At 45.5% G+C, this 25,085-nt stretch overlaps 1 protein-coding gene across 1 annotated transcript in view; it reads left to right on the top strand.

Annotated features, from left to right (window-relative positions):
- QRFPR (pyroglutamylated RFamide peptide receptor) overlaps positions 1 to 25,085 on the top strand; it is a 58,968-nt gene that overhangs the window by 15,902 nt on the left and 17,981 nt on the right. Inside the window, exon 2 of the mRNA XM_034772928.1 lies at positions 23,056 to 23,214. Coding sequence (XP_034628819.1) covers positions 23,056 to 23,214 — 159 coding nt within the window. The remainder of the gene's footprint in view (positions 1 to 23,055; positions 23,215 to 25,085) is intronic.

Genomic DNA, 25,085 nt, shown 5'->3' with positions numbered 1-25,085 from the left:
TGCCATCTTGTCCATCAAAAAAAAAAAAAAAAAAAAAAACATTAGCTTAACTGTGTTTCAAATATTAATCCCTAGATGCTTCTGATTAATTTGTGTGTTTTCTCTCAACTCTAACAAATAGCCAATCTTTAGACTTTTGTATATTTTGCTCTGGTTATAATTATTATCCCAAACAGGAAGCAATCCCAATTTCTCTAATTATATTGGGACTATTCGGTGATATGTAAAATATGACAAGTTTCAGAGTAACAGCCGTGTTAGTCTGTATCCGCAAAAAGAAGAACAGGAGTACTTGTGGCACCTTAGAGACTAACAAATTTATTAGAGCATAAGCTTTCGTGGACTACAGCCCACTTCTTCGGATGCATATAGAATGGAACATATAATGAGGAGATATATATACACACATACAGAGAGCATAAACAGGTGGGAGACAACTCCCACCTGTTTATGCTCTCTGTATGTGTGTATATATATCTCCTCATTATATGTTCCATTCTATATGCATCCGAAGAAGTGGGCTGTAGTCCACGAAAGCTTATGCTCTAATAAATTTGTTAGTCTCTAAGGTGCCACAAGTACCCCTGTTCTTCTTTATGTAAAATATGAGACAATTTTACAGTTTGGGAAAAGGTGTAATAATTATGAATCAAACTAAATATTAAGATTTGGGGATCTCTCTGGTTCCAGACTTAAAGCATCTTATAGTTTTATTTTGAAGGCAACTATTATGGAGTATACCATACATAGTCCAGGGACTTAGTGGTATAATGCTTTATAGTCTCATGATTGCTTAGCAGATCTGTTAGTATTATCAGGCACACCTAGCTCCCAAACTGACATCCAACAGCAGGGGATTTTGGAATGGGGCACCATGGGGGTTGAGGGAGGAGGGAGAGAATGCCAGGGGGAACACACAGAATAATGGGTGATCTTAAACCATCACTTATTACTGTGCTTTAAAGTGCTTATAGCTTTTGTGGTTTATGGCTTATCTCTAAGAACATTTGGCTGGGATGTAAATCTAACCTGCAACGCAATAAGTGTTTATGTGGACTGTGACAGGGTGCTGGCTAAGGGAATCTGAGCCAGGCTTCTGTCAAGCCAGCTCCAATCAGGAAAGGGGAATTGGAGCTAGCTGAGTAAGCCCAGCCCTGACTGGCAAACAGGAAGCACCTGTCCGCCTAGTTAGCCGGGGCTACAAAGGCTGGCAGGAAAGAAGTCAGGGGAAAGAAGGAAAGGGAGGAGTCAGAGAGTTAGAGGGAATGGGAGTGCTTCTCTGCTGGCTGCAGGAACTAGCAGTCCCTGAGGCTGTAATACTGAAGCTGTTTGTAGCTAGAAGGTGGTGGGAAAGTGGGCCCCCTGCTTTGAGAGGAGACGGGCAGGCAAGGGTGAGGAGAAGCCCCCCTACCAACCTCCCCCCTGCGCCTCCTGCCTGCCGACCAGCCCTTCCACCCCCCCCACACCGCCTACTGCTGATCAGCTGTTTCATCTGGAAGCGCTGGGCGGGGGGGGGGGGAGGAGTGAGGGCAGTGCGCTCTGAGGAGGGGGCTGAACTAGGTGCTGAGGAGGAGGAGGAGCCTTGGGGGAAGGGGTGGGGATGGGGCGTGGACGGAGCTGGGGGGAGCACCCACTGGCAGATAGAAAGTCAGCGCCTATGTCCTGGGCTCTGCACCCCCTAAAGGATGCCCCTGACTGTAGATAAAGAGCACGGGTGATTTGCACCAATGCAGAGGTCTCTGGCTGGTTTATGGGTGCAGCAGGGGCAGAACCGAGGCAGGCCCAGCGATGACCTGTTACATGGATCCTGCTACCACACACTAAAGTTCCTTAGTGCATTTTAAACTATTCCTATTTCAAAGCTAACTATGGTACTTTTAGTGTGCAGCAGCAGGGTTCACATGGACACTTAATACCTGTCAAAATAGTACAAGTTAGATTTCCTCCCAGCTTACCGTGAAGCAAGAGTTCATCTGGACAATCCCTTAGTAGCAATTCAGTATTTTTTTCTTTGCTTCTTAAAGAAAAGATGTCCCTTGTACAATTCTTTATACTTTATCACATCTGGATTGTTAATTTAATTGATGCTCCATGATCCTAGTATAGTGAATATACTGTAGTGAAAATATTTTTTTTTAATGACAAAAAATTTTCTAGTTAGGGCAGGAGACCCTAATACAGATTTAGATAGATCACAGAGCCCTTTTTCCACAGCTACAACATTTGAGAGACTTGAGCTCCATAGATGGCACACTTGGGAATGAAGATGCCAGGGATCACAGCATTCCCTTTTTTTCCTAGGCAGGTCCTAGTATTTCATTTGACACACTTCTGTGCTCTCATTCCTTCTTTTCCTAAGAAACAAGTACAGATAGGCTGGCCATCAGCAGGGGGTTGAATGATATTTGTTACTCATCCAAACTTTGCTCACAAAATAAGATCCACCTATAAGATATCACTCAGATTAGATCAGGCAGATAGTCTAATTTAGAGCAGGTTTGGAATTTCCCATGATGCAGTGTGGTCTCTCTTCTTACTGAGCTGTGTGATGCATCATGGGAGATGCAGTCTGGCCAGGAAACTTGACCCATAGGAAAGAATGGAGTCATGAGGAGACACCTGAAATACAAATCCCATGAGAGAATGTGATGCTATAGGGAATACAGTTTAATATTGAACTGAAATGAAACATTTTGAGTGGGGAATATGAGAACGTTTTGTTTCTGTTGAAAATGGCAGAGATGGTGGTATGCCATACACTGAAATTAGGGACCTTGCTGATCATGGTCACTCAACCCCTCTTGATTCAAGTGAGCTAACGCATAAACCACAACTGAACACCTTATTTTTGAGAAAATTAAAGAGCATAACTCTTGTGTCTATCAAAATATACACTGGGGGGAAAAAAGGACTGTTTCATTCCATCTTTTATGAGAAGCTTTTAAGGAAGCCATCTGCTGTGGGGATATTAGTGTGTCTTCTGCCCTAAAGTCAGATTAAAAAAAGCATACTCTGCTTACACTTAATGAGTCATCAATTACTATTAATAATAAATAACAATGAAAAAATCTTCTTTCACCAGGATAATGTCATAATTTCTAATATGCAGGAGTTCTAGTAATCTCTGTGTTGAGATTTCCAAAGTCCTAGAGCCTTTTGGAGTCTTCTGAATGTCAACATGAAGATTTCAGAATCATTACGGGATTAATTTTAAAAGATTAAACTTTTTTCAAAAGGTAGTTTTACTGAAATCCTATTCATACATTGTGTACAAATCAGCCTAATAACTTAAAACAGTTTAAATAAAAAAACTCAGGCCATCAAATTACAAAGCAGAGATGCTAAGAAATTAAATGATAAAATAAAAAACACACCCCATATCGCAATAAGCAGAATTGCATTGTGCATTAGGAAACAAATCACACAGCTAAAAAGAATTCATCACTCTATGCCAGTGACACTTGACATTCAGAAGTCCCTTTGCTCTTTTCCAAATTTTAAAGTATTTTCCAGTATATGAAATCTCCAGTCTCAAAAAATTTCCTATAAGAAGTTAGATTACTTGATATTCAGGCCACTTTTCCAATTATTTTATTTTACGTCATCTGGAGAAAAAATGTGTGTGTTCAGTAATTAGAGTAATTTGACTTTTCTCATTTTCTCTAAAAATTAAAATCTATTATCCTAATATCATAACTACAGGAAGTTGTTTAAGTGTTTCTACCTTACTTTCAGCTCATGGAAGAGCAGAAAAAGATTTTAAATTGGACAGTCTCTTTTTTTCCAATCTGAATTCAATGGGAAACCTTTTTTTCTTTTATACTAAGCCACAGTTATTCTGAAGTAAACTGCCCAATAATATTGATTGGATCTCCCAGTCTCAGTCTCCCTGAGGCTAATCAGAATTTTGTTTTTTACCTCAATGGGTTTTAAATGCCAACAGAAAGCTAGTAGAAGGTTTTCTAATTTTTCAAAGAAAATCTTGGGTATTAAATTTACTCTGTGATTCATGTTTATGTCTAGTTGAAACTAGAATTCTTCTGTCAATTTAGGTCAATACATAAGCAAGCTGTGTAGTCCTTGTAAATTGGTGCCTTGTGAGAATGGTTGCCATGGATAGTGATGACAGGAACACTAGGTTGCTAGGTAAGTTAGACCTTTGAGTGCCCACTCCTCCTCATATCAAAAGGCCTATTTTGCCTGCTGGAAACATGGCAGCAAAAGAAAAATAAAATCTGTCTCTGCCTTGTTCTCATCAAGAGCAAGAGGGAAGTAAAACACTGACCCTAAGGCTACGGCTACACTAGAGTTTACAGCAGTGCAGCTGCACTGATGCAGCTGTGCCGCTGCAAGCTCTCTAGTGTCACTGCTCTAAGTCGATGGGAGAGAGCTCTTCCGTTGACTTAATTAATCCACCCTGAACGACTGGTGGTAGCTATGTCATCGGGAGACACACTCCCACCGACACAGCGCTGTCCACACTGGCGCTTAGGTCAGTGTAACTTACATCACTCAGTGGTGGGGAGGGGTGGCTTATTCACATCCTGATCGACATAAATTATGCTGGCATAAATAGTAGTGTAGACACAGTCTAATTGTCCCCCACAGTTCTGGAGGCTATAAGGGGTCCGCCTGGGAAAACAAGTGTCAAGAAAAGCAGACACTTGAAGTTCAGCAGATTATAACACAGCTTTTCTTAAATGATTTCCCTTGAGACCAATACTCCTGCCCCACTTCACTTCCAAATGGAAGATTGGGAAAAAGAGGAGGAGGAGTTCCTGAGGGCCAGCATGCTGCATGTTGCCAATCTGGGCTGAAGCAAAACCCAGACTAAAGCCTATACCCACAGTCATGCCTGCTAACCTGAGTTGAAAGCAGCATTAATCTTGGGTTCCTTGTTTCTCTGTGTGGATGGAATGAGTGTTAGGGGAAACTCTGTACTATAACATGGGCTAACTCTGCAGTGAAGACGTACCTTCAGTGACTAAAGGCTATTCACCCCTCTAGGATGGTCAGTGTGGCAATCTTAGTTTAAAAGCACCTGGACTGCAGTAAAACAAGATTTATTTGGAACACGAAAAGATAATTAAAACAAAGAAATAGTATATGTCAAATCTTTTGTGTCATTAGAGGAAACCAAGAAACCTCTGACATTTCTCAAGTGTGCCTCCTTTCCCCTGAGCCCGTCTCTCTGTCGCTGTATCTCTCTCTCACCTTTTCGTTTTGCTGGCAGCACATCAGAAGAGCCATCTCTAGTACAGGTGTCTCGTTTCACTGTTCTCTCTTCTACTTCCTTGATTCTGACTGTTGTAGTTTCTCAGTTTTCTTTAGAGCATCTGGCTTGATGTATCAGATTCCCACCACATCGTGGTGAACTCTGGTACTGCCCAGAAGAACATCTATCCCTCAGGGCATGTCTACGCAATGGTTTTTCTTACAATCATTCACAGTTGTAATCACTGCTTGGGATAACAGGTTTAGTTCTTGCTTATCCTGTACCACTTTTAAAATGTAGGTCTTATCTACACTGAGGATTTGGGCCAGCTGTGTAGTTGCACAGATGCAAACCCCTATTGTAAACAGGCAAAGCCACTATAAACCACAACTTGCACTGGTCAAGCTCTCTCTGGTTAAAAACTAGTGCAAGTCCCAGCTGATAGCAGTTTTGCCTGTCTATGCTAGGGATTTGCACCAGTGCAGCTATACCACTGGCTGACCAGTTCTAGCTTTTGCTGGGGCAAAGCTGTAGCATAGAAAGAGTTCTTTTGAAGGTGTATTCAAAGGATAGTTGTTTCCTTTGCAGTCCCTCCCATTCCACAGGCCATTCGCACTTTGTTCTAACCTGACTGCCATGCTTTAGCATGTTTGCAGTATTGTTGTAGTGAAATAATATCTTTTGCTTGGCCAACTTCTGTTGGTGAAAGGGCAAGCTTTCAAGCTCGGACAGAAGTTGATTCAATAAAGTTATTACCTCACCTACCTTGTCTCTCTCATGCTTTGACATGTTAACTTTGTCCTGCTTGGAGTTGTCAGGCTGAGACTGACTGTGTTAAGGGCAGCCTACAAAGAAGATTTTTTTTAAAAAAGGTGTGTGTGTGTGTGTCTTAGACCCTTTTTGTTTCTGTATGGTATGTAAATAAGGCCAGAAAATAATTCTTTTTTTCCCCTGCTTGCTTCTTGCCTTAGAAAAAACTAGGGAAGGATGTTCTTTCTCAGAGAAAGACTTCCTTTATACAAAAGGTTAATTAGCTAAATAAAGTTAAAATGATAACAGAAAAAGTTTCAAGCAATCTAATTAAAAATCTTCCCCTTTTAGTAGCTCTATTTTCACTCTTTTGGGTCTTGTGATGTCACTATTTTACTAGTTCTTCAGTCTTCCAGACTAGAATGTAAAAAAAAAAAAAAAGACCTTTCAGGTCACCTTTATCTATCATAAGGAGACACAAAACAAACCATCACACAAAAGAAGATACAACCTCTTTCCCCCCGTCCCCTCTTTCAGATCACCTTTAACTTCATTCTGTTCTGGTCCAAATACAAACTGACAAATTAACATTTATGTCATTGTAACATGGATAGTATAAGTGTATCAGAATTGGATGCAAAAGAACTGCAAGGTACATCAAAGCCACAACCATCTCCCTGGGTGTAGAATTAGTCTCTCACTCTCATTGGCCCAATGACTATTTATTGTTAACAAATACACCCCTGTATTCACACTCTACATGCTATTGTAGTAATCCTTGTGAAAAATATGCATTGTAAGGTATCATTTGATAACCAATACCTCACTGGTCAATAATATCATAGCAAAATGTGTGTAGCAACATTACATATAAAGTTATGAACATAAGCTGAAATTATGACTGAAATGTGTTTACCAGACAAGTCTGGGGTGGTTAGACACCTCTAACCAGGTGTCATCAAAACTGATTGGCAATCATTGGTCAAGTGGAAATTCTTGGGCAAAGGAGGGGGACAGAAACAGATTGACCTGCATTTTAACAAATAACAACACGGAACCTCTTTCACTATGAGACTCCATGTCTCTGTCCTCACAATGGGAAGGAACTTAAGCTAGGGGTAACCCTCAGGAAAATGCATTTGAAAGGGTGACTGGACTATAAAAGGGAGGGGGGAAACAAAGCAGGTATTCTCTCTTTCTCTCCCTATCTTCTTCTTCTTCTCTCTCTCTCTTTTACCTAAGACAAAGGAATCAGCTTTTGGACTTTGTGTGAGATTCTGACATGAGAATTTGCTCAGCCCTGTTGCTGGGATCATGTGGTAAGAGTCTTGCCTTGAACCAAGTCTGGTTTCTTAAGTTTTAGCTACTAGAAAGCGTTTTATCTTTATTTCTCTTGTAGCCATTTCTGACTTTCATGCCTTATACCTGTTCTCACTTAAAATCTATCTTTTAGTAGTTAAATAAACTTGTTTTATTTTTTAAATCAAAATTAATCCAGTGTTTGTGTTTTAAACTGATCTGTTTGGTAGCTCCATTTCAAGTAGCAAACTGATGGATATTGACCACTTACAGTGGCAATAGACCTCTAATATCTGATCTGTCCAGGAGAGGGCTGGAGAGTGCAGACCATGTTTCTGTGGAAAATTCGGGACTGGGAGTGTGTTCGGGTCACCCCGCAAGTAGTAACCAAGGCTGCTGGAAGCCAGAGTGTGGCTGGTATGTTGCTGACAGGCTGCTGGGGTCAGAGTTGCTGGATCAGGGCTGCAGCTATACACAGACACTCAGGGTGTGACTTGCATATTGGCAGGCTGCTTGTGAGTGGCCCAGCTTGGAGCTACAACAACAAAGCATTGTGAGGCACCCCAGGTTATAGGGCAGATAGTGACACAGCCCTGCGTGCACCCTGGAATGTAACATTTATTTATACACAGTGGAACAGCTTCAACAAGAGACACCCAACCCGGAATACTCCAGTGGTTAGGACGCTCTATTGGGAAGCGTGAGATCCAAGTTCATGTCACTGCTTCATATCCGATAGAGGATTGAATTGAACCTGGGTTCCCATGCCCTTGAACCTGGTTTAAAAGTTATAAGAGGGCATCTCTAGTTTCTTTGTGTGGGGTTAGATGTGCTTGGATCATGTTTACCAAATTGGGCCCTAAAGGCAACACAGATGGGGGAATGCCTAGTTTGTAAATCCTGCTGGGGCTTAGGTCTAGCTTCTGATTCAAGTACAGCTGCTCAGTGTTTAACCCTTTCTTTTTATTCTGACTGCTGAACTGCAAGCAGAGTGAATCTTCTCCTGCATTTGTAATAGCCACTGCCACAAAGAAGTCCTTTGCCAAGTGCACTGGTAGGTGGTCATCAGAACACAGTCAGATTTTGGTTAAACTCTGGTGTGAGGTGATCAAACAGTTCAACTTCAATAAGAGTTCCAGGAATGACCATGTATACAAGGAAATAGCGAAGAAGCTGGCAGAGTTGGGGATTCATTGGGCTGGTGGCCATTGCAGGGAGTGGATTAAGTTGCTCAAGAGTGATTACTGGAAAGCCAGGGATGAGAACTGCACCTCTGGGAACTCCCCATCACCCTGCCTATTTTATGAGGAGTTTGGCTGGGTACTGAGCCAAGCACTGACCCACCAGTGATTCATGACAGCCAGGTCAGCTGGGACAGTAACCTTCTGATCCTAGAATCCAGGATAGCATTGGAGGCAAATGCTGGCAAATGCTGGATCAGGCTGTTGAAATGACTTTAGTGCTCACGCGGATGCCCAAGGAGGCTTTGCAGATGGAGCAGCTGCAGCATGTCCTGGGTCCCTACTCGGAGAATCTTTTTCATGATTTCACAGAGGAGTAGCCTGCTGTGAAACTGGCAGCAGAAACACAAGAAGCAAAAATAATCCCTCAGCCTGGTAAGTTTCTGGCTCCATGTTTGTTGTTATACGCATGAGAGGGATTTCTGGTTTATGATGGGCTCAGTGCAAAATTTATTACAAGCCATGGGCAGCAGTGTGTATTCACTAATGCCAGACTGCATGCTAGTACCTTGGTGTTCCCCCTCCCTTTCTTTCCCCTCCCTCTCCCAAGATGTGGAATTCAAATGGAGATTGGAAGAACAAACAACAGTCAAACAAGCACTTAAAATTAAATTTTTACAAGAAACTCCCACATTCTTATAAAGAGGAGCTGAAGTGTTAAAAGATGTTATGTTATGTTGCCTTCTCTTTTAGTATGCCATGCTATACAAATTGTCCATGCCACAATGTAATGAGCTGCATGTAAGTGCTGTCTGGGAGGCGGGGGAGAGGTTAAATGTAGTCCATAGGTGATGGAATCAACGTCCGAAGTATAGCTGGGGGGTTGAATGTAGTCCAGAAGTGTGCCTTTTGGGGTAGGGAGAGGGAATGCCTATGTAATTCTTTGAGAGTCCATATTATCATGTGTGTTTGCATGTAGTCACTGGATAGATGTGTTCAGAGCAGCATGCATCAGGATCCTTAGGGAGGCAGTATTCCAAGTGGACACCAATACAGCATCCTATCAGTTTCCCCATGAATTTTGGCCCAATTCCGGGTGCTGATAGCCACAAATAGCTGATAGCCCATAGTAGGAACTCCAGATAGGTACTCAAATTTGGGGTAAGTGCATACTTTCCAGGCTCTGTAGGTTGCCAGCCCCCTCCACTCATATTTGTGCTGTTCAGTTATCATATATCTGAAAACCTCTGTGGCATACACGGCCACAGGGGCAGCTTGCAATAAAATGTCCCTTTGCCATTCTGCAATCTCTAGAATTGTGATGTCTTCCGGAATGGGGAATGGCAGAAACATTAGAGAAAGCTAAGTTTGTAAGCTCTGCCCCCTTCCCAAAGGCAAACCTGACTTGCAATTTTTCAACAAAAAGCAATTTAACATTTTAACTTACCATTGTTGGTGCACTTTTTTCATGGCGATTAACTACATTGTTTCTACGCAGCTTCTGGGAACTGAATATATTGAAGTTCAGTTTTATAAAATATCATTTTTTGGTTTTTGGATTCCAAAAAACACTGGTGCCTGCAGATTACACTGAATATGTTTTAAAGTACTTAAATGCACTGTTTGATGTCTGTTTTTAGGTTCTTTGACCTCTGCTGGTCCCTCTCCCTCTACTGCTCCTCCCACCACTGCTTTTCTGTCCGCTTCACCAGTAAGGGCGCTGCAGCAGGTACCTGGGGTGCAGAACTATCACAGACTGGTCCAAGCAAAAGTGTTTCTGTGATGAACTTATGGTGGACATTCTGGACAGGCCCAGCAAGCAGGTGTAATACCAGAGGGAGAGGGATTCACAGCAAGTGGAAAGGCACAGACAGGCTGCAGAGCGAGAGGGCAGAATTGCAGCGCTCAAGGAGAGGCTTGCGGCACAGTTTCTGGAGCAGGAATGTCAGATGAAGAAGAAGATAAAGTGTAGCAGAAAGACCTATTTGAGAGGCTGTTCATGCTTATGGCGCAAGAGTGCACCCGCACAATGGCCTGGATCCCTTCCACAATACCATGTGCTGCAGATCATCCTCATGCAGACTCCCAGTAAGCCTCCATCCCCATGCAGTGGCACCAAGTGCACTCCAGAGGTAGAAGAAAAGGCAAGGAGAAGTGGGGAGGAGGGTCAAGGGACATGCCACGTGAAGGGATTGATTTGTTGGCAATGAGTTCACTGTTTGCACTATTCAGTGTTTGGTTAATGCACTTTGTTTTATTAATGGTTTTGTGTGTGGGTGTGCTAATGGTAGTTGGCCTGCCTAGTGATGGTTTAATATTTTTTTAAATTTTATTCAGAATGTTTATTACCATCCTTGCATCACATCATACAATTGACTTTCCAACACCAAACTGGTTAGCTGTGCACCTGTAGCAGTCTGGGGTAGCCACCTCTAGATGGTTATAGCAACCCACTTCTTGATGGCCACCTGTGATGGGGTGTACAGCCTGAAGGGGGTAAGGGGCTAGCTGAGCCAATTAACCACCTAGTCTGCACCTGAAGGGGAAGCCAGGGAGTAATGAAGGTAGATTAAAGAGGAAGCGCAGCTGGACAGGAACAGGAAAGGCCTGTATAAAATAGGGGTGTGTGTGACGTTACTGATATAATCTGGGACCATGTAGAACATGGTTGCAACCAAGGTCCTGTAGTGGCACTAAATCTTGTATAAAGGGGGTCAAATGAGCTGTCTAAGACAAGGTTATGGTTTGCTGGTTAGGATTATGCTGTCTATATGGGTGTATCAATTTTTTAGTTGAAGTTATGAATATTGGCTCTATACTGTCTGTATTTCAAACTTATGCTATGCTTCTGGGAAACATCCCAGACTAAGTTGGTGTTAGCTCTGCCTAGCCTGCTTGATGGCCCATTAAGGACCATCAGCTATACAATTGACCCATTGAGAGAAGGCAAATACGACTTGCAAATCAGCAAAGTATGCAGGGACTGGCCTATGTGACTCCAGACTCCATTTTGCTGTAATTTTCCACAGTAAGGACAAAGAGGTGTTCTTACACCTGGAAAAGACTATAAAAGGCTGAAGCCTCTCCTCCATCTTGTCTTCAATCCTGCTTCTTACCTCTGGAGGGACTTTGCTACGAATGGAAGCTCTACACAAAGGACTGATGACCCATCCCAGCTGGGGATGTACTCCAGAGACTTGATTTTGAACCTGCAGTTTATTTCATCACTGCTACAAACCTGAACCAAGAACTTTGCCATTACTGTATGTAATTGATTCCATTTAACCAATTCTAGCTCTCATATATATCTTTTTCCTTTTATGAATAAACCTTTAGATTTTAGATTCTAAAGGATTGGCAACAGCGTGATTTGTAGGTAAGATCTGATTTGTATATTGACCTGGGTCTGGGGCTTGATTCTTTGGGATAGAGAGAACCTGTTTTTTCTTTTATTGGGGTTTGGTTTTCATAACCATTTGTCCCCATAACGAGTGGCACTGGTGGTGATACTGGGAAACTGGAGTGTTTAAGGGAATTGCTTGTGTGACTTGTGGTTAGCCAGTGGGGTGAGACCAAAGTCCTCTTCGTCTGGCTGGTTTGGTTTGCCTCAGAGGTGGAAAAATCCCAGCCTTGGGCCATAACTGCCCTATTTTAAGCGATTTTGTCCTGAATTGGCACTCTCAGTTAGGTCCCGCCAGAACCACATCGTTACAGGGGGCTGCAGAGAGAAAGAGGCTCCTGCCACCATAGGTGCTGGCTTCCTTTGTGCCCTGGGGGGGGGGGGGGGGTTCAACCTCCCGCTCTGCCCCAGCTTCTGCCCCCACCCACCCTTTTCCTCCAAGTCCCCACCCCCATCCCACCTATTCCCATCCCTGCTGTGCCCCAGGCCCTGCCCCCACCCCTTCTCCCAAGTCCCCATCCCTATCCTGCCTCTTTCCACCCAGTTCTGCTCCCTCCCCTGAGCATGCCCTGTTCCCACCCCTCCCCCTCCCTCCCAGAGCCTCCTGCATGCTGCAAAACAGCTGGGGAAGTGGGGGAGGAGGTGGCTGCCAGTGGGCACTAACGTTTTTCCTTGGGCACTCCAGCCCTGGAGCACCCACTGAGTCGGCGACTATGCCTGTCCCTGTCGGAGAGAAGGCAAGGTAGGAAGTAGCCCAGGGATTCAGCAATAAGGGAGAGGACATGCTTTAAGTCAGTCAGGGAATGATTTTACTTCCATCAAAGAGAGCCAGGCAAAGGTCCTGCTCTGGAGAAGCTGCTTTGCTGCCAGCCAGAAGAAGATTCCCACCTGATATTAATATAGACAGTAAAGGGACAGCTTAAGGACTCTCCGAGAGAAGGAGGAAGCATTCTTTCTCTCTTTTCACTGTTCCGGGAAATGATAGAGCCAGGAGGCATGAATACCCTAGAAACTGCCTGCTTAGTTACACCAGAGGAATGTTGTTCTTGCCAGAGACAGAGGGCCAGCCATGTTCTTCAGTCTTCTAAGTCTGCTTGTACAGCACAAAGTGAACTTAAACGAGCTGGAAAAAAAACCCTGATGAAGCCTCCTATTTAGGAGGGCTGGTATAAAGCTGGTGGAGGTGGCTCTGTTGCCACCTATGCCAGCTCCCCCACCTGCTGCTTTCTCTGCTGGAGTTATGCCCCAGAGCATGAGGGGGAAGAGGTGTGTCAAGTGAGGGGAGGCAAGGGAGAGAAGAAAGTGATTTTCTGCAGGCGGAAGGTCTTCTGCCAGCTGTGTCACTTAAAGCATCCCCCTGCAGGTTGGGCAGAGCAGAATCAGAGAGTGGCGATCAGGTCTCTGTCAATTCCCCCTTTCCACTGGGCCTGAGAGTTAACTGCTTATTTTGGGCCCTCTGGCTGAAGTGGGCATGAGTCTGGTGACTGTTCCCCTTAAACTAAGCTGAGGAAAGCTCTCACATTACCTCTCTGTACACTGGCCAAAGGAGAGAAGCTCCATGGTTAAGCACGGTGTTTTATCTCCCTTTGTTGTGTTTCCTCTTCTCTGCTAGTGATTGGCACTACAGCCTCAGGCCCACCTTGTAGTGATGGGCTCTGTAGAGTATGGAATGTACTTCAGTAAAATGACCCGAACTACCATGAAGCAGACAAGCTGAGTGGGCAGGAGGCATAAATTATAAAAGATTGCTGGAGCGAAAGAGAACATCAATGTCTCATTGGCAAATATGTGATTTTCTTTTTTTCAAAAGAGAGCTGAAAAGCAGCCAGCTGAGAAAGGAACATCAGTCTTGGTCTTTTAATGTTCTCTAATTTGTTTAAAATTCATTTTGTAAATCCATTTGTTTATATGAGAATGTGTGACAAAACTGTGTTGAATTGCTGCTCCCCTGGAGAAAAGTGTCTGTCTCGTACTCTAGGACCTATGGATCAAATATAGCCTTTCATGTGTGGACCCCACTGATGTTATTGGCTCATTCCATGGTGGACCTTGGTCCCATATGTGAGTGCGTGCTCTCTGCTTGTCCAAACTGGGTTTTGGATCAAGTTCTTGCATTCTAAGCATTTTGTATTTACAAAAGATGTCACCTCATAGTGCAGAGCGCTCCTGTACAAATTAAAGATGATTCACTTACTAAAAGGTCACTGAAATGTGCTACAGTATCTCCAAAATGGCACAAGAGCACTCAATAATTTTAAAAGGAGACAAGTATGGTGCCTTTGATACAGGGTCATCACTTAAAAAAATCAATAAGTAACAGTAAGGAGACCAGCCCTAATGCAATACAATAACATTAATACAAAAGAAATGTTGGTATTGGAAGAACCCTTGGCCGAGGTGACCACCTGGGCTGCAGGGAGATTGGAATAGTTCAATTTTTAAAAAACTTTTTATGGTAGCAGGTTTGGTAGAAACTTGCCAAAAATGCAACTCCTAACTTTTCCCTTATAACAAGAGTGAGAACAGCTTTTGTTAGATTTTCAATGACTCGGGTAATTAGAATGCATGCCATGTGACTCCAACCATCTGTTGCCATTCCAATCAACTTGGTATGCAAATTAAATTCAGAAGAGGGCTTATACCTTTTGTTTCAAGTTGCTGTGGGAAAGCGGAGATCCCTTATTTAGTTTAGCTCATGAGATGTATCAGTCTAGAGATGTTATGTTTTCCTTGACCACCATTTTCTCTCCAGTTTTTTTAAAAAGTCTTGTTTTTAACACAATTATATGACTCATTGACTGTTGGTTGGGTAATTTCATGTAGATTGCCCCAAAGAGACAAGAGCTCCATTATCTGTAAGTGTCAGGTGACCAAGATGAGGGCAGAGCAGACACCAGGAACCAAGGCCTATGGTCAGAGTCAGTAGCTGGAGCCAAGAGTCAAGCTAGATACCAAAGCCAAACCAGAGGACAGGAACTGAGTACCAGAGCCAAGGGTCAATTCAGAGTTTGTAATCAGAAACCAGAGCCAAGGGACAAACTGGAAGTAAGGAACTGGAGGAAGGAGGGACTCAAGGCAGGGGCAGGACAGAGGGAAGGCTGGATGCAAGGCAGGAGCAGCAGGAGTCAGGTAACACAGGAGCAGGCACAGTGGTCAGCATGAGCATTGATCCTCTCTAGCTAATCACGTGGCATGCCCAATCAGGCAGCTGACTGCTGCCTGCTGTATGATGAAGCTGGCCTGGAGACTAGCTCTGCTGCAGGCCCTGATTCCTGACCCTAAGGAGAGGTAGTGAAGGGTCAGGAATTTCTGGAGCCTCATTCCCTACTCCAGGTCTCAGTTAAAGAGGCATGGACAGAGGTCAGAGGTGAAAGTAAGCCAGTACGGCGTACTGGCAAGAGCCAGTACGCTGTGCCGGACTGGACCAGCTTCTCCGGCGGTGATTTAAAGGACCTGGGGCTTCAGCCTCTGCAGGAAGCTACGGTCCCTTTAAATCACCGCCAGAGCTCCGGCAGCCGGGCTCAGGTGGGGATTTAAAGGGCCTGGAGCTCCAGCCCCTGCTGGGAGCTCTGGGCCCTTTAAATCACTGTGGGAGCCCTGCCGCCACTGCCCAGGGCTCCGGCCGCAGTGGGGAGCCCCGGGCCCTTTAAAGCGCTGCCCGAGCCCCGCTGCCGCTACCCCAGCAGTGTCAGGGCTCTGGCGGGGCTTTAAAGGGCCCGGGGCTCCCAAAAGTGGCAGGAGCACCGGGCCCTTTAAATCCCCGCCCGAGCCTTGCCGCCCCGGGGTAGTGGCGGCAGGGCTCCCACAGTGATTTAAAGGGCCCGGAGCTCTGCGGCGGTCGGAGCCCCAGGCACTTTAATTTGTCCCTGAGCCCTGGAGCTCCCTGCCGCCTCTGCAGCTGGTAGCTCTGGGGTGATTTAAAGGCTCTAGGGCCAGCCACAGTTGGAGCCCCAGGGCCTTTAAATCTTGAAAGGCCCCGCCTTTTCTGGTTGAGGCCCCGCCTCTTCCAGTTGAGACCATGCCCCCGCTCAGGACTCTGGCATACTGGTAAGTCCTTTAAGTTACTTTCATCCCGACAGAGGTGCCCTCTCCTAGTAAGGCATGCTGGAAACTGCTGTAGGCAAGCAAAAACCAAAGGAGATGGGAGTTGGAGGGGGTGTGGATGACAATGATCTAAATTAATTTTTCCACTCTTGGCTGGGTTGGACTGGATGTCAAATAAACATGAAACTTCCAGTAGAGTATTTACAGTATCACTAAAAGGCAACAAAGAGTCCTGTGGCACCTTTAAGACTAACAGATGTATTGGAGCATAAGCTTTCGTGGGTGAATACCCACTTCGTCAGATGCATGTACTAGACATTTCCAGAGGCATAAATATGCAGGCAAGAATCAGTCTGGAGATAACGAGGTTAGTTCAATCAGGGAGGGTGAGGTCCTCTGCTAGCAGTTGAGGTGTGAACACCAAGGGAGGAGAAACTGCTTTTGTAATTGGCAAGCCATTCACAGTCTTTGTTTAATCCTGATCTGATGGTGTCAAATTTGCAAATGAACTGAAGCTCAGCAGTTTCTCTTTGGAGTCTGGTCCTGAAGTTTTTTTGCTGTAAGATGGCTACCTTTACATCTGCTATTGTGTGGCCAGGGAGGTTGAAGTGTTCTCCTACAGGTTTTTGTATATTGCCATTCCTGATATCTGCCTTGTGTCCATTTATCCTTTTACGTAGTGACTATCCAGTTTGGCCAATGTACATAGCAGAGGGGCATTGCTGGCACATGATGGCATATATAAGATTGGTGGACGTGCAGGTGAATGAACCGGTGATGATGTAGCTGATCTGGTTAGGTCCTGTGATGGTGTTGCCGGTATAGATATGTGGGCAGAGTTGGCATCGAGGTTTGTTGCATGGATTGGTTCCTGATTTAGAGTTGTTATGGTGCGGTGTGTGGTTGCTGGTAAGAATATGCTTAAGGTTGGCGGGTTGTCTGTGGGCGAGGACTGGCCTGCCTCCCAAGGTCTGTGAAAGTGAGGAATCATTGTCCAGGATGGGTTGTAGATCACTGATGATGCGTTGGAGAGGTTTAAGCTGAGGACTGTAGGTGATGGCCAGTGGAGTTCTGTTGGTTTCTTTCTTGGGCTTGTCTTGTAGCAGGAGGTTTCTGGGTACACGTCTGGCTCTGTTGATTTGTTTCCTTATTTCCTCGTGTGGGTATCGTAGTTTTGAGAATGCTTGGTGAAGATCTTGTAGGTGTTGGTCTCTGTCTGAGGGGTTGGAGCAGATGCGGTTGTACCTCAGCGCTTGGCTGTAGACGATGGATCGTGTGGTGTGTCCGGAGTGGAAGCTGGAGGCATGAAGGTAGGCATAGCAGTCGGTGGGTTTTTGGTATAGGGTGGTGTTAATGTGACCATCACTTATTTGTACTGTGGTGTCTAGGAAATGGACCTCCCGTGTAAATTGGTCCAGGCTGAGGTTGATGGTGGGGTGGAAGCTGTTGAAATCATGGTGGAATTCTTCCAGAGTCTCCTTCCCATGGGTCCAGATGATGAAGATGTCATCAGTGTAGCATAGGTAGAGAAGGGGCGTGAGTGGATGAGAGCTCAGGAAGCGTTGTTCCAGGTCAGCCATAAAGATGTTGGCATATTGTGGGGCCAGGCGGGTGCCCATGGCGGTGCCACTGGTCTGGAGGTATATAGTGTCACCAAATTTGAAATAATTGTGCGTGAGGATAAAGTCACAGAGCTCAGCAACAAGTTGTGCTGTGTCATCATCAGGGATACTGTTCCTGACAGCTTGTATTCCATCTGTGTGTGGGATGTTTGTGTAGAGAGCCTCCACATCCATGGTGGCTAGGATGGTGTTTTCTGGGAGATCACCAATGCATTGGAGTTTTCTCAGGAAATCAGTGGTATCACGGAGATAGCTGGGAGTGCTGGTGGCATAGGGTCTGAGCAGAGAGTCCACATATCCAGATAGTCCTTCAGTGAGTGTGTCAATTCCAGAGATGATGGGGCGTCCAGGATTTCCAGGTTTTTGGATCTTGGGTAGTAGGTAGAATAACTCCGGTCGGGGCTCTAAGGGTATGTTGATTTGTTCCTGTGTTAATGTAGGGAGTGTCCTGAGTAGATGGTGCAGTTTCTTAGTATATTCCTCAGTGGGATCTGAGGAAAGTGGCCTGTAGAATTGGGTATTGGAGAGTTGCCTGGCAGCCTCCTCCTAGTAGTCAGACCTGTTCATGATGAAAAGAGCACCTCCTTTATCAGCCTCTTTGATTATAATGTCAGTGTTGTTTCTGAGGCTATGGATGGCATTGTGTTCTGCACGACTTAGGTTATGAGGCAAGCGATGTTGTTTTTCCACAATTTCTGCCTGTGCACGTCGGCGGAAGCATTCTATGTATAGGTCCGGACTGTCATTTCGACCCTCAGGAGGAGTCCATGTTGGAGTTCTTCTTCCTGTGTTGTTGGTGGGAAGGTATCTGTGTATCAGTGCGCTGTTCAGTGTTATCTTGAAAGTATTCTTTGAGTCGGAGGCGGCGAAAGTAGGCTTCCAGATCACCGCAGAACTGTATCATGTTCGTGGGGGTGCTGGGGCAAAAAGAGAGTCCCCGAGATAGGACAGACTCTTCTGCTGGGTTGAGTGTGTAGCTGGATAAATTGACGATATTGCTGGGTGAATTAGGGGTACCACTGTTGTGGCCCCATGTGGCAGGTAGGATTTTAGACAGCTTGTGGTCCTTTTTTCTTTGTAGAGAGATGAAGTGTGTAATGTAGATCTCCTGTCTTATTTTAGTAAAGTCCATTTGTGTGGAGGGTTGGTTATTTATGAAAGTCTCCAGGTTGGAGAGCTCTTTTTTGATGTTTTCCTGTTTGCTGTATAGGAAGCTGATCAGATGGTTCCTCAGTTTCTTTGATAGTGTATGGCATAATCTCTCACAGTATCACTAAAAATCATAGACTCATTACTAATATTACACTTTCCCTTTATTACAGGGGTGGCCAACCTGAGCCTGAGAAGGAGCCAGAATTTACCAATGTACATTGCCAAAGAGCCACAGTAATACATCAGCAGCCCCCCCCCCCCGGCTCCCAGCGCCTCCCGCCCACCGTCAGCCCCGCCGATCACCGCCTTCCCTGCACTTCCCAATCAACTGTTTCGTGGCATGCAGGAGGCTTGGGGGGGGAGGGGAAGGAGGAGCGAGAGTACGGCAGGTTTAGGGGAGGGGGCGGGAAGGGGTGGAGTGGAGGCAGGGCCTGTGCAGAGCCAGGGCTTGAGCAGTAAGCACCTCCAGACAAACTGGAAAGTTGGCGCCTGTAGCTTCAGCCCTGGAGTCGGTGCCTATACAAGGAGCCACATATTAACTTCCTAAGAACTGCATGTGGCTCCAGAAGTTATAGTACACTGATATCTCTAGAAATCTTGAGTATTATAATGTTGTTCAAGTGGACTTACTAAAAATTGCATGATTTAAACGGGAACTATTAAATGCCTTGTCTGTTTTACAGACTGTGAGGAGCAATATATGACAGTGTTTTGTTTTTGCTACAACTGAAATAGAAGAATTTGGACTTTTCTATTGTGAATTATTAACATACTAGTGTTCACTCCATTGGTTTCAATGGACTTAATTTTTGCTTTCCCCATGTACATTCCCTCCGCACCTCTTTGGTAGTCTGATCCAAAGCCCATTGAAGTCAATGGGAAAATTTCCTTTGATTCACTGGGCTTTGAATCAGGCCCTACATCATTTTGCCTTTAGTTTACTGACACTAAGATGCTGATTTTTCAAAGACAACCAAGGTTTATGTGGTATAATTTTTACCTGCTTATTTTCTCATTTAGCAACTGTGAAGTGGTGTTAGGGGTTATTTTTTATTACTTTACCGAGGAGGTAAATATACCAACTTTGCAGAGCAGATATAATCCAACTACAGGAGTGCATGTTATCTCCCACGCTGCACTGGACATAAAGAGGTATTGTTTAGTGAGCTATTGGATCACTCTCATTAAGGATTTGCTGTAGACATTTATGGAAGTGTAGGAAGAAGTGGTTGCTATTTTATTATGAGTCATGCTTGTCATCATGTTGCCTTTATGTTTCACAGGGGCCTTATCCTGCTGTTTGTAACCATTCAGTAAAATACCTAGTAGTACAAATCCTTCCCTGGCCAGCAGAACAATGGGAAGTATAGATGCAACCCAGGGGAACTTCTTCCATGTGGTTCCTGCTGGCCAGGCTAAGACTGCACAAGGATAGCTGGATATTGTACTGTGAGGTACATTTTGCTACTCCTCTGAGCAGGACCTGATGTACTTGCCATCTGGCTACAGTAGGAATTAGGTGCCTTAATAACCTTTGAGGATTATTTGGGCCATATGCCCTAACTCTTGACCAACATGCCTTTGGAGATTACTTCTACGATGCTAAACTCAAAGGAATTTGTGCCTATTGAAATCAATGAGCAGTAGCAAACTCATGGTGTGCAGGCTGGTGCTTAAACTAGGCTTTCATCCTTGCTCCTTCCTGTGTGCTGTGATGGCAGCATATCCTGCTGGTCACAGTCAAGGAAGTTTCCCCATGCCTGTTCTCATCACCACTTTGTACAGAAAAGGACAGGATTGAGCCTTGATTTGATTTCTTGTTTCCCGCCGCCCATTGTTTTCTGCATTTCATTGTTTGTGTAATGTGTGCTTAAACACTTTTTTACATTTAATTTTCAAACAAATCAAATATATAGAGAAAGAAATAATGTTCTTAGTTTCACCCATACAACTCTTTTGGCTTTATTGGGACTGCCTCTGGGTTACGGTTGCCAACTTTCTAATCACACAAAACGAAACACCTTAGCCCTGCCCCTTTCCTGAGGCCCCACCCCCACTCACTACATTCCCTCTCCCTCGGTGGCTTGCTGTCCCCCACCCTCACTCACTTTCACTGGGCTGGGGCAGGGCTGGTGTGTGGGAGGGGGTGAGGGTTCCAGCTGAGGGTGCGGGCTCTGGGGTGAGGCTGGGAATGAAGGGTTTGGGGTGCAGAAGGGGGCTCCAGTCTAGGGGGTGGGTCCAAGGGATTTGGAATGTGGGAGGGGGCTGCGGGTTGAGGCAGGGGGTGAGGGCTCTGGGGTGGAGGGGGGCTCAGGGCTGGGGTAGGGGGTTGGGGTTCAGGGGTGTGTGAGGGCTCTGGGCTGGGAGTGCGGGCTCTGGGGTGGGGCTGGGGATGAGGGATTTGAGGTGCAGGAGCAGGCTCCAGTTTTGAGGGGGGCTCAGGGCTGGGGCAGGAGTGCGGGGGTGAGTGAGGGCTCTGGGCTGGGGCCAGGGATGAGGGCTTTGGGGTGCAGGGGGAGCTCCAGATTTGGGGGAAGAGCTCAGGGCTGGGACAGGGGTTGGGGCTAGGGGTAGGGGTGTGGACTTACCTCAGGTGGCTCCTAGTCAGCAGCACAGCAGGGCTAAGGCAGGTTGCCTACCTGTTCTGACACTGTGCTGCACCCCGGAAGTGGCCAGCATCAGGTCTGGCACTAGTAGGTGAGGGGGGATGGGGCAGGAGGCTCCACATGCTGCTCTTGCCCACAGGCACTGTCCCCCCCACATCCCATTGGCTGGGAACCGCCCAATGGAGTCCAGAGCCGGTGCTCAGGATGGGGGCAGCACACGGAGCCCCGTGGCCCCCCCACCTAGGAGCCAGACCTGTTGGCTGCTTCCAGTGCGTAGTGCGGTGCCAGGACAGGTAGGGACTTGCCTGCCTTAGTGCTGCAGCACCACCGACTGGGCCACCGACCGGACCTTTAACAGCCCGGTCAGCAGTGCTGACCAGAACCTCCAGGGTCCCTTTTCCACTGGGTCTTGCGGTTGAAAACCGGACACCTGGTCACCCTACTCTGGTTACAGTTTGCAAAAAATCTTTATTAATGATCTAGTAAAGAGAATAGGGCAATTATTGATGAAATTAACAAATTATTCTAAATAGGGAAGAGTTGTGAAGACAAGGAATCTAAAATGACATCAGGATTTGAAATATTGGACAGAAAATGACAAGATTCAGTTTGGGAAGAGGTTAATATAAGGGAATACATTTGGGAAAGATTTCAGTGATAGCTGTGTTAGTCTGTATCAGCAAAAAGAACGATGCATACTTGTGGCACCTTAGAGACTAACAAATTTATTTGGGCATAAGCTTTTGTGGGCTAAAATCCACTTCATCGGATGCATGCAGTGGAAAATACAGTAGGAAGATATATATACACAGAGAACATGAAAATATGGGTGTTGCCATACCAACTATAATGAGACTAATCAATAAGCTGGGCTATTATCAGCAGGAGAAAAAAAACTTTTGTAGTGATAAACAGGACTACAGCTATTATCTTGGGAGATACTTAAAAATCAATACTTCAGAATGACTAAATAATACTTGGCTGCAAATTAAATATGCATTTGCGATGAGTTAGCGCAGCAATAAAAAAACAAAGTACGATTGTTTGGGGCCAGCTGTACAGAAACATAATGTTTTGTGGCAGGAATCTACATACGAGCTTTTTGGAATTGGAATATTGCATTCAATTCTGACAGTCTTGCTAACAAAATATCTTCACAAATAAGAATAAGATTAGAAAAGTGAAAAAATAGTTAAGGTGTTGATTTACGAGATAACTTTTTAAAGAGTGAAAAGTGCACAGCTTGGCTAAATGGTGCCTAAAAGGACAACTTAAGGCTATGAATATTTTGGAGGATGTAAACACTTAGGAGGGAGGAGAATAACTGGGGATATAACTAGAAGTAATGAGATGGTCAAGAAAAGGAAAAATTCAGATGAATACCAGGAAAAACTGCCTGATAGATAGATGAGACTGCAAAACAACCTCCCAAGGGAAATGATTATGTCATGTAACTTAGGACATTTAAAAGGAGACTGAACAAAACCCTAATAAAATAGTAGGGAAGAGTCTTAGGTTATTATGGAGCTGGGCAAGATGACATAGGTCTTTTTCATCTTTAAATTGTACGAAAGGGGAGAATTTTCAATAGTTCTAAATATTATAGAAATGCAAGGGGCCACGTGTGACAAGCACTGGAAAGGAGCTTCCTAGAAGTCTAGGTATTGAAATAAATGTATCTGAGGAAGATAGGTTCGTTTGTTCTTAATATCACTTTATTAACTCCCTGAGCTTATTATTTTTACTAACCTCAATGATTACATGCTTTACTTTTTAATCATTACAGGTGCGTTTGCTTGCAAGATGGTACCGTTTGTTCAATCTGCTGCTATTGTTGCTGAGATTCTCACAATGACCTGCATTGCTGTGGAAAGGCATCAGGGAATTGTGCATCCATTAAAAATGAAATGGCAGTACACCAACAGAAGAGCTTTCACAATGCTGGGTAAGATCTTAGGCAACTCCAGTATTCATACAACACACATCGTTTGCGAGTTGAATGATTCTGTTGTGGGTAACTGGTGTAGAAGGTTTGCATAGTAGAGAAGGTATTGATCTGCGCAATGGTACAGAGTTATTGCTGAGACTAGCCATATTCTATGAAGCGGCTCAGAAATACTGTCCATGCAAGACTGGGACAATCCCTTGTCTTTCTACTTCACCTCTATCCCCTTTTTAAAAATTAACACCATCCACAACTTTCTCAATCTGCCTGCCTCAAAAGCCTGATTTTGTTTTTTCACAAACTAATGGGCTAATGTAAATTGAAGTGGCCATCCTTGCTGATACCCGGTTTGTGGGTAGTTGGGAAAGCCTTGATTTCTGTTCCAAAATAGTTCATATTTGAATAGGTTTTGACTAGGATTTTGATAACCTTGTTACAGTCATTTTGCAAGAGATATTCAAAGTACACAAGTACCGCTGAAGAGGCACGCCAGTTGCCAAGGCTGTATTAATTACTCATATCTGCTGTGCAAAGAGAACATAGGGTGATGTTGATCTTGCTTTTCACAGGGCAGATGTTGCCTGGGCATCAAATGTAGCTGCTCTTGAAAGCTCTTGAGACTCTTAGGCCTGGTCTACACTACGAGTTTAGGTCGAATTTAGCAGCGTTAAATCGAATTAAGCCTGGACACGTTCACACGGCTAAGTCCCTTTTTTCGACTTAAAGGGCCCTTTAAACCGGTTTCTTTACTCCACCTCCGACGAGGGGATTAGCAATAAAATTGGCCTTAGTGGGTCGGAATGGGGTAATGTGAATGGAATTCGATGTTATTGGCCTCCGGGAGCTATCCCACAGTGCTTCATTGTGACCGCTCTGGACAGCACTCTCAACTCGGATGCACTGACCAGATAGACAGGAAAAGCCCCGCGAACGTTTGAATTTCATTTCCTGTTTGCCCACCGTGGAGAGCACAGGTGACCACGCAGAGCTCATCAGCACAGGTAACCGTGATGGAGTCCCAGGATCGCAAAAGAGCTCCATCATGGATCGAACGGGAGGTACGGGATCTGCTCGCCATATGGGGAGATGAATCAGTGCTAGCTGAACTCCGTAGCAGTAAACAAAATGGCAAAATATTAGAAAAGGTCTCCAAGGCCATGAAGGACAAAGGCCATAACAGGGACGCACAGCCATGCCGCGTGAAAATTAAGGAGCTAAGGCAAGCCTACCACAAAGCCAGAGAGGCAAATGGAAGGTCCGGAGCAGAGCCGCAAACATGCCGCTTCTACGCGGAGCTGCATGCCATGCTAAGGGATGCAGCCACCACTACCCCAACCGTGTGATTTGACTCCTTCAATGGAGAAACGCACAGGGAAGTGGGTTCGGGGTACGAGGAAGATGAGGATGAAGATAATGTAGATAGCAAGGAAGCGGAGAAACCGGTTTCCCCAACAGCCAGGATATGTTTATCAGCCTGGACCTGGAACCAGACCCGGCTTTAGGCCGATTCAGCCGATTCGGCTGAATTGGGCCCCGCGCCAAGAGGGCCCCGCGCTGCAGCTATCAACCCCGCCCCCAGATCACTTCCCCAGCCCCTCCTCCCCTCCCCTGAACGCCCTGCCCCCTCCCCTGCTTCCCACGAATCTCTGATTCGCGGGAAGTTTGAAAAGAAGCAGGGGTGGGCCAGCAGCACAAGGTAAGCTGGGGTGGTGGCGGGGGCGCGAGAAGGGCTCCTGAGAGGCGTGGCCCGTTCCCGCAGGCCCCAGCGGCTCTGGCCCGGCCCGGTCCGGTCCCCGCGGCTCGGGTCGGCTCTGGCCCGGCCCGGTCCCCGCGGCTCGGGTCCCGTTCCCCCGCGGCGCGGGTCCCCCCCC

Source organism: Trachemys scripta, chromosome 5 (assembly GCF_013100865.1).
Source record: "Trachemys scripta elegans isolate TJP31775 chromosome 5, CAS_Tse_1.0, whole genome shotgun sequence".
Taxonomy (NCBI): Eukaryota; Metazoa; Chordata; order Testudines; family Emydidae; genus Trachemys; species Trachemys scripta.
The sequence above is the reverse complement of the archived record's forward strand: the minus strand, read 5'-3'. Positions and strand labels throughout refer to the sequence as shown.